This window comes from Callithrix jacchus, chromosome 4, assembly GCF_049354715.1.
Source record: "Callithrix jacchus isolate 240 chromosome 4, calJac240_pri, whole genome shotgun sequence".
Classification (NCBI taxonomy): domain Eukaryota; kingdom Metazoa; phylum Chordata; class Mammalia; order Primates; family Cebidae; genus Callithrix; species Callithrix jacchus.
In genome coordinates, this window is record NC_133505.1 from 113,208,952 (window position 1) to 113,222,961 (window position 14,010).

The following is a 14,010-nucleotide window of genomic DNA, read 5'->3' on the forward strand; positions in this document are numbered from 1 at the left end:
AAGAAGTAAAAAAAACATAGACAAGAAGATTTTAAAAAAGGAAATGCTGCCTTAAATTCACATGGTATCTTTCTATACAAGGAATTTCAGGGTTTTGAAAGGTTTATACTTACTTACATTCTTTTTATGAAACAGGAGGGAAGGCAGGTATTTTCTTTCTTTTTTTTTTTTAACCCCGCTGCCTGATATAAAGAGGGCAGGTTATTTTCAACCTCACTTTGTAAACACTAAAGAAAATTAACAAGCAAAGAAAACACCCAAATAAAATCCAGGACTTTAAACATGACTTTTCTACCTCCAAAGCTAGTGGGTAAGAACTGCCTTCTGTATTCTATCTACTAAAAAGTACAGTAAATACAAGGGACCATTTGTGTATATGTAGATTGGGCAAGTCATATTAGAAATATTCAATTTTTGGTTTTGGTCCCTTTTCCCTAACCATGTCAGAATCCCTGGGTAAAAACTGAAGCTCCAGACAAAGCTTACCCCTGGGTGACAGAATGAGACCCTGTCTTAAAACAAAAACAAAAAACAAAAAAAAGGGCCGGGCATGGTGGATCATGCCTGTAATCCCAGCACTTTGGGAGGCTGAGCCAGAAAGATTACAAGGTTAAGACTTCAAGACCAGCCTGGCCAACATGGTGAAATCCCATCTCTACTAAGAATATAGAAATTAGCTGGGTGTGGTGGTGCATGCCTATAATCCCAACTACTCAGGAGGCTGAGGCAGGGAAATTGCTTGAACCGGAAGGCAGAGGTTGCAGAGTTCATGTCACTGCACTCTGGCCTGGATGACAGAGCGAGACTCTGTCTAAAGAAAAAAAAAGAGGAAGAAAAAAATACTTAAGAAAATTAGTATCATAAACATGCTACAAAAAGAGAACATGAGGCCAGGCGCAGTGGCATGCCTGCAATCCCAGCACTTTGAAAGGCAGAGGCAGTGGATCACCTAAGGTCAGGAGTTCAAGATCAGCCTGGCCAAAATGGCAAAACCCTGTCTCTACTAAAAATGCAAAAATTAGCTGAGCATGGTGGTGGGCACCTGTAATCCCAGCTACTCAGTAGGCTGAGGCAGGAGAATCACTTGAACCTGGAAGGCAGAGGTTGCAGTGAGACAAGATCATACCACTGCACTCCAGCCTGGGCAACACAGTGAGACTCTGCCTCACCAAAAGAAAAAAAAAAAAAAAAAGAAACTCAATTTACCAAAATTTGTGGAATGCAGCAAAAAGAGTGGTTAGAGGAAAATGTATAATACTGAAGGCATATAGTAGAAAAGATCTAAAAATCATCTAAGCTTCTACCTGAGGAAACTAGAAAAACAAATTAAATCCAAAGTAGAAGAAACAATAAAAATTACAGTAGATTGATTTGTGGTAGCTTTGAAAGTCTCTGGAAAGAAAAAAAAATTACAGTAGAAATCAGTGAAATTGCAAACAATAAATCCATAAAAATCAGTGAAATCAAAATTTGTTTCTCTGAAAAGATCAGTAAAATCCATAAGCCTCTAGCAGGCTAACTTAGAAAGAGGACACAATATCAGAAATGAGAGATCCCACTGCAGACCCCACAGACATTGAAAGGATAATAAAGGAACACTATGACCAACGCTATGTCCACTAATTTGATAACCTGGAGGAAACAGACCAATTCCTTAAAAGGCACAATCTTCTAGAACTCATGGAAGAAAAAACATTCTCAATAGGGCTGTATCTATTAAAGAAATTGAATCAATAACTAATAGCCTTCCAAAATACAAAGTAACAGGCCCAAATGGGTTCAAAGGTGAATTTTACCAAACATTTAAGTGAAAAATGATATAATTTCTCTACAGTCTCAGAAAACAGAAACAGAGAAACTACTTCCTAATTCTATGAGGCCAGCATTACCTTAATACCAAAACCAAAGACATTACAAGAAAAAAAGCTACAGATCAGTATTTATCATGAACACAGATACAAAACCCCCAATCCAACATTAGCAGGACACTGATTTCAGTCATAATTCTGTCTCCCATGTGGCCAGCCTCAAGTTAAAAAAAAAAAAAATTGGCAGCCAGGCGCAGTGGCTCAAGCCTGTAATCCCAGCACTTTGGGAGGCCGAGGCGGGTGGATCACAAGGTCAAGAAACCAAGACCATCCTGGTCAACATGGTGAAACCCCGTCTCTACTAAAAATACAAAAAAATAGCTGGGAATGGTGGCGCGTGCCTATAATCCCAGCTACTCAGGAGGCTGAGGCAGGAGAATTGCCTGAACCCAGGAGGCGGAGGTTGCGGTGAGCCGAGATCGCGCCATTGCACTCCAGCCTGGGTAACAAGAGCGAAACTCCGTCTCAAAAAACAAAACAAAACAAAACAAAAAACTGGCTGGGCGCAGTGGCTGACACCTGTAATCCCAGCACTTGGGAAGCCAAGGCAGGTGGATCACCTGACGTCGAGAGTTCAAGACCAGCCTGACCAACATGGAGAAACTCAGTTTCTACTAGAAATACAAAATTAGCTGGGCATGGTGGCACATGCCTGTAAGTCCAGCTACTTGGGAGGCTAAGGCAGGAGAATTGCTTAAATCTGGGAGGCAGAGGTTACAGTGAGCTGAGGTCGCACCATTGCACTCCAGCCTAGGCAGCAAGAGTGAAACTCTGTCTCAAAAAAAAAAAAAAAAAAGGCTGGAAGGCTGGGCTTAGTAGCTCACGCCTGTAATCCTAGCACTTTGGGAGGCCGAGATGGGCGGATCACCCGAGGTCAGGAGTTCAAGACCAGCTTGAGCAGCACAGTGAAACCCCATCTCTACTAAAATACAAAAAATTAGCCAGGCATGGCAGCATGAGTCTGTAGTCCCAGCTACACAGGAAGCTGAGACAGGAGAACTGCTTGAACCTGGGAGGCGGAGGTTGCAATGAGCGGAGATCATGCCACTGCACTCCAGCCTGGGAGACAGAGCAAGACTCTGTCTCCAAAAAAAACAAATAAATAAATAAAAATCGAATCTAATAATGTATAAAAAGAATTATACACCATGACCAACTTAGATTTCTCCTCAATATGAAAAGGCTGGATCATCATTTAAAAATCGGTTAATAAAATCCACCACAGCAACAGGGTAAATAAGAAAAATTACATGATCATGTCAATTAATGCAGAAAAGCACTTCACAAAATCCAACGCCATTCATAACAAAAATTCTCAGTAAATCAGGACTAGAGGGAAACTTCCTGAATTGGAAAAAGAACATCTACAAAAACCCCACAGCTAACACCATACTTAATGGTGAGAAACCAGAAGGGTTCCCATTAAGATCAGGTACAAAGCAAGGATGTCTCCCTCTCCTCATTCTTTTCAATATTGTACAGAAGGTCCTAGCTAATGCAATAAGCAAAGAAATAAAAGGTATAGTGATTGGGAAGGAAGAAATAAAACTGTCTTTGTTTGCACATGATGTGACTGTCTATGTAGAACATCCAATAGAATCAACCAAAAATGAACTGGAACTAATAAGCAATTACGGCACGGTTGTAGTTACAAGGTTACTATACAAAAGTCCATTTTCTTTCCTATACACCAGCAATAAACAAGTAGAATTTAAAATTAGAAACACAATACCATTTATATCAGGCCTCCAAAAAAAGTAAATACTTAGTTATAAACCTAACAAAATACGTATATACAAGATGTATATGAGGAAAAGTACAAAACTGATTAAAGTAATTACAGAACCAAATAAATGGAGAAACATTCCATGCTCATAGATAGGCAGACTAAGTATTTTCAGGATACCAGTTCTTTCCACTTTGACCTATAGATTCAACATGATCCCAATCAAAATCCCAGCAAGCTGTTTTATTGGTATCAATAAACTAATCCTAAAATTTATATAGACAGACAAAAGCCCAGAATAGCTAACAAAATATTGAAAAAAAAGAAAGAACACAGTTAAAGGACTGATACTACCTAACTTCAGCATTTACCATAAGGCTACAGTAATTGAGATAGAGTGGTATTGGGCAAGAATAAACAAATAGATCAATGGAACAGAATAGGGAGCTCAGAATTAGAACAGCATAAAGACAGTCAACAGAAGCAATACGATGAAGGACAGAGTCTTTTCAACATATGTTACTGGACCAAACTGGACATCCACATGCAAATATGTCCATCTAGACATAGTCCTTACACTCTTTACAAAAATCAACTCAAAATCAATCACAAACCTAAATGTAAAATGAAAAACTATACAACACTTAGAAGATAACATAAGAGAAAATCTAGATGACCTTGGGTTTGCCAGTAACTTTTTTTTTTTTTTTGAGACCGATTTTGCTCTTGTTGCCCAGGCTGGTGTGCAATGGCCTGATCTCAGCTCACCACAACCTCTGCCTCCCAGGCTCAAGCGATTCTCCCACCTCAGCCTCCTGAGTAGCTGGGGCTACAGGTGTACACCACCACGCCTGGTTAACTTTTTTGTAGAGACAAGGTTTTGCCACATTGCCCAGGCTGATCTGGAACTCCTGCACTCAAGCAATCCACCTGCCTCAGCCTCTCAAAGTGTAGGAATTACAGGTGTGAACCACCACACCTGATGTGCCACTGCTTTTGCACTCCACCCTGGGCCACAGAGAGACCCTGTCTCAAAACAACAGCAACATAAACAAAAATGAGCACAGCAGCTCATGCCTGTAATCCCAACACTCTTGAGGCAGGAAGATCACTTAAGGTCAGGAGGTCAAGAACAGCCTGGGCAACATAGCGAGACTCCCTATCTCTACAAAAAAAAATTTTTTTTTAACTAAACGAACAAACAAACAAAAAAAAACGAAAACACTACCACATATCTATTAGAATGGTCAAAATCACTTTTGAGGATGTGGAGCAAGAGGAACTTGTTAGTGGAACTGTAAAATGGTCCCACCACTTTGGAAGGCAGTTAGTAGTTTTTTACACAACTAAACCTAATCACACTCCTGGGTGCTTATCCAAAGGAGCTGAAAACTTACGTCTACATGAAAACCTATACATGGACGTTTAGAGCAGCATTATTCATAACTGCCAAAACTGGGAAGCATCCAAGATGCCCTTTAGTAGGTAAACAAATAAACTCTCCTACATCCAGGCAGTGGAATATAATTCATTGTTAAAAGAAAATGAGCTATGGCTGGGCGTGGTGGCTCATGCCTGTAATCCTAGCACTTTGGGAGGCTAAGGTGGGCAGATCACTTGAGGTCATGAGTTTGAAACCAGCCTGGCCAACATGCTGAAAACCTTGTCTCTACTACAAATACAAAAAAAATTAACCAGGCATGGTGGTGGATGCCTGTAATCCCAGCTACTTGGGAGGCTGAGAAAAGAGAATCTCTTTGAACCCGTGAGGCAGAGGTTACAGTGAGCCAAGATCATGCCATTGCATTCCAGTCTGGGTGACAGAATGAGACTCTGTGGCTCATTACAGGCATGAGTGGTGGCTCATGCCTGTAATCTAAGCACTTTGGAGGCCAAGGCGGGTGGATCACCTGAGGTCGGGAGTTCAAGACTAGCCTGACCAACATGGTGAAACCCATCTTTAAAAACAAAAACAAAACAAAACACATTAAATTATATAATTTAAATTAGTGAACTGTACAGTATGTGAACCATATCTTAATAAAGTTGTTTTAAGAAAAGCCAAATAAACTAGAGAGACAAAGTCATTTAAAAAAGAAAAGCCATTCAGACCAAAAGAAAGAGTTAGCAAAAAAAAGCAAAAAACAACAAAAACTGAATAAATAAATAAATAAAATTATTACTCATGTCCAGGCACAGTGGCTCACACCTGTAATCCCAGCACTTTGGGAGGCTGAGGCAGGTGAATCACCTGAGGTCGGGAGTTCGAGACTAGCCTGACCAACACAGAGAAACCCTGTCTCTACTAAAAATGCAAAATTAGCCAGGTATGGTGGTGCATGCCTGTAATCACAGCTACTCAGGAGGCTGAGGCGGAACTGGTTGAATCCAGGAGGTAGAGGTTGTGGTGAACTGAGATCGTGCCATTGTACTCCAGCCTTGGGCAACAAGAAGGAAACTCCATTTCAAAAAAAAAAAAAATGTATCACTCAATGTTCCATGATGTAGAATGCAGGTCCTCACTATAATATAAACATGTATATTTAAATCCTAGTTAAAATCTTAGTTTTACCGTTATGCAAATTAAAACCTAACCAAATTCCTAAAATGTATAACTTCCCAATTTGTTTGGATCTCGCCTAACATTCACCATAGGAGAATTAAAACAAACCAATTAAACAAAGAGTTGGCCCTGCACTATGGCTCACACCTATAACCCCAGCACTTTGGGAGGCCAAGTCAGGAGGATCACTTGAGGCCAGGAGTTCAAGCCTGGGCAACATAGTGAGATCCAGTTTCTATTTAAATAAATGATGGATAAATTTAATTTAGGTAAAGACCTGACCTCCAGCTAATGCCCAATGTTTGCGGGAATCGGCTTCAATGTCACGTGTGGTAGGCTTACGTTAACCGTCCTCACTATCAGAAAGCTCCTGCCTTTCCCTACAAAGCACAGCAAAATAATGCAAAAGCCGTTGCAATGTGAAGGCTCCCTTTACTCATCAGGAATCCAGACACAGACAAGAATTCCAGTTAAAGACATCTGCGAGAAACTGAAGCCAGAGATGGGATAGCTTAAATGAAAACTTTCCTGTGCCTAACGTTTCAGCAGTTGCCAGGATGCCCAAAACGAGGGAGATTCAGCATGGAATCAGAGAGGGTTAAAGTCCAAGCAAAGAGTAACAACAGGGGCCGGGCCCTCACCTCAGGGATCAGCCGCCGCCTCTTCACGCTGGGGACAGAGTCTGGCAGGCCATCGCTGACCAGCTGCTTTCGTTTGCTGGAGTCCTGGAGGGCAGTGAGGATGCTGTCCACAGAGTGCTTCTCAGAAGTCCTGGAATTCACAGAGCAGTCCAGAGCAGCATCTTCGGCCTCTGTCTCCACTTTCACAGTGTTACTTTTTAGAACTGTGTCAGAGCAGAAACAGGGCTCAGTGGGAAAGACCAGGGCAGCTCAGAGATTAGCAGGTTCTCCCAGCTGCAGGGTGACTGTCGGCCGCCCTTTGACACCAGCGCTCAGATGATGTCTAGTCATAGCAAACCTGTGCTTCCCAACAATGCAATCTTTATCTCACTGCACTAGTGCCATACAATAAAGCCATGAGCCAGGAGCGTTTAGTTCAAAATTGGTTTAAAAATCTTTTTTGGGGGAGGGAAGGCAGCAGAGAAAGAGAAATAAAGTATTATCTTTTTATGCTTCAAAAAAGTAACTTTTTAAAAGAGATACAAGGTAACAAGCGTGTGAGTGGAGGCAGATGGGAACCCAGGGCCGGAGGGGACCTTTTAGGATATATAACGTTGTATATTTTTGGACCATGTGAATGTATGACCTAATCAAAAGTATTCAGTTAAAAACATTTTTTTAAAAGGGCATTTTTTTTTTTTTACCTTCTACATCTTCACTGAATTCAGTTGAGTTCATCTTCTATTTCACTATATGAAAAAACAAAGACAAAGTCTTGATTTATTGCTTGATTTCTTTTTAAATTTTCTTTACCCACAGAAAATCCTCTTGCCCCCCCAACCGCGGCTCTAGGTACTGGGAGGTTAAAGGCTACACAGCACTATGGAAGCATGTGTCTTCTTAACCTTGTCTGCAGACATTCAGGAGCAGCCAGGCCTTGTGCATCCCTGCTAGGAGCTCTTCTCCAAGACTTTATGTGAGGAAACCATAAAGCATACACTTAGAGCATCCACTGAGAGCCACTTACTGAGCCAGGGAAACATGACATGAACAAATCAAGTCTTAAAAAAGACCCCAATTTTAATTATCTCTTTTTAGTCCATGCTTATACATTCTAGCCATGAAACAAATAGGCTGAAGAAGGATGCGGGCTGCAGATCCTGATGTCTTAAGACTTCAGGTATTCAAGAGAGCTGTGCTGCCCATGACATGAAGGTGGCCACTGCCCACACCTGGATCCTGAGGACTCAAAATGTGGCTGGTCCAATGGAGATGTGCTGTAGGTGTAAAATACACACCACATTTCAGACTTAGCTTAGTAAAAGAAATGCAAAATATATCACTAATAATTCTTTTTGTTTTTTTGTTTGTTTGTTTCTTAGAGGAAAGGTCTTACTCTGTCACCCTGGCTGGAGTACAGTGGCATAATCGTGGTTTATTGCAGCCTCTGATTCCTGGGCTCAAGCAATCCTCCTGCCTCAGCCTCTGGAATGTCTAGGACTACAGGTACCACATGCCACCACACACAGCTAATTTAAAAAAACTTTTTGTAAAGAGGGGGTTTCACTATGTTGCCCAGGCTGATATTGAACTATTGCCCTCAAGCGATCCTTCCACCTTGGTATCCCAAAGTGCTGGGATTACAGATGTGAGCCACCGTGCCCAGCCCTAATAATTGTTTTATATTGATTACATGTTGAAATCATTTTAGACTTACTGGGCTAAACAAAATATCTACTTAATTTGAGATGGAGTCTCGCTCTGTCACCAGGCTGGAGTGCAATGGCATGATTTCAGCTCACTGTAACCTCCGCCTCCCAGGTTCAAGCGATTCTCCTGCCTCAGCCTCCCGAGTAGCTGGGACTACAGGTGCATGCCACCATGCCCAGCTAATTTTTGTATTTTTAGCAGAGTCGAGGTTTCACTGTATTAGCCAGGATGGTCTCAATCTCCTGACCTCGTGATCCACCCGCCTCAGCCTCTCCGAAAGTGCTGGAATTCCAGGGCTTTGGAGCTCTTCACAATCTGGTCCAAACACACCAGGTGTGGGAACAAGGCAAGAAAGTGGAGGCAGTGCTCTGTTCCAGGCTGCAGGGTCTGAAGCAGAACCTGCCCCGACTCCCCCACCCCAGCTGGAATGGAACTGGCACCATGATGCAAAGTACCACTAAAACAAAACAAACAAAAGTACCACTAAGTCTTTAAGATCCCCCAGCTACCATGACAGCATGGACATAAATAGTATAAGATACAAAGGAAGTAACATTTGGAGAAGAATATACATTGTAACCTTAAATGTTTACACTGTGGACTTGTGATCCCCATAACTGATTAAGCTGACTACAAACAGAGTTCTCATTTTGGTTGAGGATGAGTGGAGAGCAGGACCAAAAAGAATCTCTTAAGAAATTTCTGGGCCAGGCTCGGTGGCTCATGCCTGTAATCCCAGCACTTAAGGAGGCCAAGGCGGGTGGATCATGAGATCAGGCAATCAAGACCATCCTGGCAAAGGTGGTGAAACCCCCTCTACTAAAAATACAAAAAAAAAAATTAGCCAGGTGTGGTGGCATGCACCTGTAGTCCCAGCTACTCAGGAGGCTGAGTCAGGAGAATTTCTTGAACTTGACAGGTGGAGGTTACAGTGAGCTGAGGTTGCAGTGAGCTGAGATCGCACCACTGCACTCCAGCCTGGGTGACAGAGCAAGACTCCATCTCAAAAAAGAAAAGAAAAGAAAGAAATTTCTGGCTGGGAATGGTAGTTCATGCCTGTAATCCCAGCACTCTAGGAGGCCAAGGCAGGCCTGGGGTCAGGAGTTCAAGACTAGCCTTGCCAACATGGTGAAACCCTGTCTCTACTGAAAATATAAAAATTAGCTCAGCATGGTGGTGCACCCTTATAATCCCAGCTACTTGGGAGGCTGAGACAGGAGAATTGTTTGAACTCAGGTGGTGAAGGTTGCAGTGAGCTGAGATCGTGCCACTGTACCCCAGCCTGGGTGACAGAGTAAGACTCTGTCTCAAAAAAAAAAAAAAGAGGTCAGGCATGGTGGCTCACACCTGTAATCCCAGCACTTTAGCACTTTGGAAGGCCAAAGTGGGTAGATCACAAGGTCAGTTCAAGACCAGTCTGGTCAACATAGTGAAATCCCATCTCAACAAAAAAAAAAAAGCAAAGAAGGAAAGAAAGAAAGAAACTCTGTAAGAGAAAAGCCATCTAAAATGTCCAGTGAACCATTCAAGGAGTAGCCACAGAGTGGTGTGTGTGTGACATACAGTACCTGTCTTAGGCAGGTGAATGGAGCAGGGACGGCAGCAAGAGGGAGAGTGTGTCCATGTGATCTATGAGCACAGTCATCACTGCAAAGATCACTAATAATGGCAACACATACAGTGTTTATGATGTAAAGCACTATTCTCAGTGCAAGAACAGTGCACAGTAGTGTAAGACAGGCACAGTTCTTCATACCTGTATTGTTAATTTTCTTTTTTATTTTTGAGACGGAGTTTCGCTCTTGTTACCCAGGCTGGAGCGCAATGGCGCGATCTCGGCTCACCGCAACCTCCGTCTCCTAGGTTCAGGCAATTCTCCTGCCTCAGCCTCCTGAGTAGCTGGGATTATAGGCACACGCCACCATGCCCAGCTAATTTTTTGTATCTTTGTTAGTAGAGACGGGGTTTCACCATGTTGACCAGGATGGTCTCGATTTCTTGACCTCATGATCCACCCGCCTCAGCCTTCCAAAGTGCTGGGATTACAGGCTTGAGCCACCGCACCCGGCTGTTAATTTTCAGAGGAATGAAAACCAAAATAAGATTTAATTGAAACTGCGGGGGGGAGGGGGGAAGAAACTGCAAATAATTCCTACTCACCAATCCATCTCCTACCTGAAAAGCATTATGTACAGGGTGATATTGATGTAAAATAAATAATATGCTAACTTCAAGGGTCCAAGAACTATTTTACCAGAGGTAAATTTTAGCAACTCCTTCCATTGTATTTCAAAGAACTACACCTCGCTTTGGATCACCAGCATCTGAGCTGGGTGGGTATCTCTGAGGCCAGGAAGGCTGGACAATGCCAGGTAGAAATTAAAGACCTGATTCCCAGCCTAGTAGGAGGCCTCTCAAGGAAACACACTACAGATCACCTGAATGGCCCTGCCTTGGAAACTGCCCTGGTCACATAACCCATTCCTGCCAATCAAGGGCAGCGCTGAGAGGCAGAACAGATGGGGAGAAATGATGGCTGTCAGAGGCAGGCACGCTGTACAAAACAAATTACATTTGGCAGAGAAAAGGCAGAAAGGGAGGGGGCGGTAGTTGGTTTATTTTGGGAGGAAAGGGTCATGGTGAAAGAAAAATTGCAAAGACTCAAAGATTCTGGTAAGGTGAAAGCATTAAAAGGATGGACAAATACTAGAAGAAAACAAAACAGGTGTCAATGAGAGAACGCAGCAGCCAGGGCCACGGGTGGTGAGAAGGGTAGTATATTTCTCTACCATTACACTGGCCCAACCATGTGTCTCTGGCAGGCCCATCACATAGGGAGCAGTGCGAGGCTGGAGTCCAGACTGCCGCATGGAGCCTGTCGGCAATGTGGCTTGGTGAGCAGAAAGCCTATTTTCTATTTTTTTTCTTTGTTTCCAGTGGGGTTGGAAGGAAGCTATTTTCCGAACCACCACCATGTGACCCTACAGCAGGCAATTTGGCCTCTGACTTCTGAGCCCCTAGAAAGTGATGAAGGAAGAGCACACATCTCAGCCACCTGCAGTGGGCAGAGACCCAGGACAGCTCATGCAGCTGAGGTAGGAGGAAAGGGTGCTGATGCGACTGCCTGGGCATTCAAGCCACCCAGAGTGCCTGTGCTTTGGAAAACACTTCCATGTCCATTTATAGACTAGTAACAGATGCTAGGTTAGCCCAGAAGTAGCCCAGAACACAGCATGGGGGGGTCCCTTCCCTCCAAGCCAGCAAATCAGCCTCACTCATTAGGAAGCTGGGGAATTTCCCACTTGCAAGGCCTGGAAACCTTGCACCTGCCCCTCGCTCCCATAGTGGGGAGTGAAGTGAACATTTGGGATTATCCTCTTTTTTGTGCCATAATATCTGCAGCCCACCAACTTCATGCCAGGCACTGGGCTGGCCACTGCCAATGTGCCTGTGCCTCACCCTGAGCTATTTTAGTCCCAATTTCAACAAACAGAGAAACCCAGGACAGGTAACTCCTCCAGTGTCACATCACCAAGTGGCAGAACCTGGATTCAAATTGAGCCTTTCTGTGCCTTCCCTCGGCCAGCCAGGAAAAAGAGTCGAGTCTTCATTCTTTTGTAAACCATGGGCCGGTTTCCAGACTCGAGTCTCTCTGTCCAACAGCACCAGGGAACCAAGTCTCCTTCTGCCTCCATCAGCACCCTGGAAAGCCAGTCTGCTCCGTGCTTAGAAACAGACCCCAGCCGGGCGCGGTGGTGCGTGCCTGTTGTCCCAGCTACTTGGGAGGCTGAGGTGGGAGAATCGTTTGAGCCCAGGAGTTCTGGGCTGTGCCGATCAGGTGTCCACACTAAGTTCAGCATCAATGTGGTGAACCCCCGGGAGCAGGGACCACCAGGTTGCCTAAGGAGGACTGAACCGGCCCAGGTCGGAAATGGAGCAGGTCAAAACTCCCATGCTGATCAGTAAGTATTGGGATCGCGCCTGTGAATAGCCACTGCACTACAGCCTGGGCAACATAGCGAGACCCTGTCTCTTTAAAAAAAAAAAGAAAGAAACCCTCTACCCCACTATACAGAAAAGCTGCTACAAGAGGGATGTGGAGGCTACTCCCTGTATCTCCAAGCAGGGAGAGCACATCAGCATCACAGCTGGGCAGAAAGGGGATGGGTAGCACATTGCTACCTCTATTTCCTGGTAACCTGCCCAGATGAAGGCCACAAGCCCTGCTCCTCCTGGGTGAACACTGAGTACCCAGATACCCAGGATGCCACAGACACTCCTCTCGCCTGCCTGACTATAGCCTATGTAGGCACTGCCACAACTACCCAACGACCACAGCTCCGCCTGCTAAAGGCTGCCGTGAGCATTCATTCCCCTTTGCCTCGTGGACTCTGGAGAACTCTTCATTCTGACATTCTCTCCCTTCCAAAATGTTTTGTGCCTCCCACCACAAACCTCAAATTATAGGACAGTCGACACATCCGCACATTCCCCAAAATCAACTTTCCCTCCAAGGGGTGTCTATTCTATGTCCCTCAGAAAACTGAGCTAAGCCTAGGAAAAAAGAAAAAGAAAAAAGAGAGAAAGGCTTGACTAAGCCCAGGTAAAGTTTTAACAAAAGGAGACGTGTGTCCATGAGATACATGCAGCTTGCAGCTGCATGGAGTTAAAATGCCACAGGTATCAAGACATGAGAGATCAACTCTCAAACAAGACCAATCCCCAGTGGGTAATTTAAAAAGGGAAAATGCTTCTGTGTTTTTCTTTTCTTTTCTTTTCTTTTAAGACGGGGTTTCACCATGTTGGTCAGGCTGGTCTTGAACTCCCGACCTCAGGTGATCTGCCCGCCTTGGCCTCCAAAGTGCTTGGATTACAAGCGTGAGCCACTACGCCACGGCCACTTCTGTGTTTTTCTTAAACAAATAGCCTAGGAAGCCCCAGGCAAAATGACTGTCATTGGTAAAAAAAAGTTTTAAAATGTTGCAGAGCTTGCAGGAATATATATAATTTTATGTAAATGCCTACTAGTCTCTATCCTTCTGCACAGAGAGAGATAGGCACTGTTCAATGTTCCATTCAGGGCATGTGGGTGAGGAAAGATGAGAAGGTCATTAGAAAAGCCTTCAGTTTACAAAAAGCACAAAAAGGAGGATGATCCCAAATGTTCAGAAATAACAAGATGCTTTAGCCACTCAAATATCAAATTACAATGGAGAAGTTGTTTAAATTGGCTACATAAATCCAGTAACTTTCAGGGCTTAGGGCTACCTCTGTGCTTCATGCTGGAATCTGGATGAATCCAAATCCTGACTAGCAGCATGTACCTGGCTTGGGACTGGAAGGGACACTGAGGAGAGACGGCTGTGAAGAAAGGCAAGGAAAAGGCAGAGAAGTGAGAACCATCCACAGCTGCTTAGGAAGAACCACAAAGAAATGGAAATGCTGGAAAGAGTTACACATAACAGGACACCTCATATTTTTAGAGTTCATTTTAAGAGAAAAGATGCATAATGGGGCTTTTCT

At 43.8% G+C, this 14,010-nt stretch overlaps 1 protein-coding gene across 1 annotated transcript in view; it reads right to left on the reverse strand.

Moving 5' to 3' along the window:
• BEND3 (BEN domain containing 3) overlaps positions 1–14,010 on the reverse strand; it is a 49,307-nt gene that overhangs the window by 18,825 nt on the left and 16,472 nt on the right. Inside the window, exons 2-3 of the mRNA XM_017971293.4 lie at positions 7,482–7,526; positions 6,799–7,001 (exon numbers count right to left, since the gene is read on the reverse strand). Coding sequence (XP_017826782.1) covers positions 6,799–7,001; positions 7,482–7,515 — 237 coding nt within the window. The 5' untranslated portion in view covers positions 7,516–7,526. The remainder of the gene's footprint in view (positions 1–6,798; positions 7,002–7,481; positions 7,527–14,010) is intronic.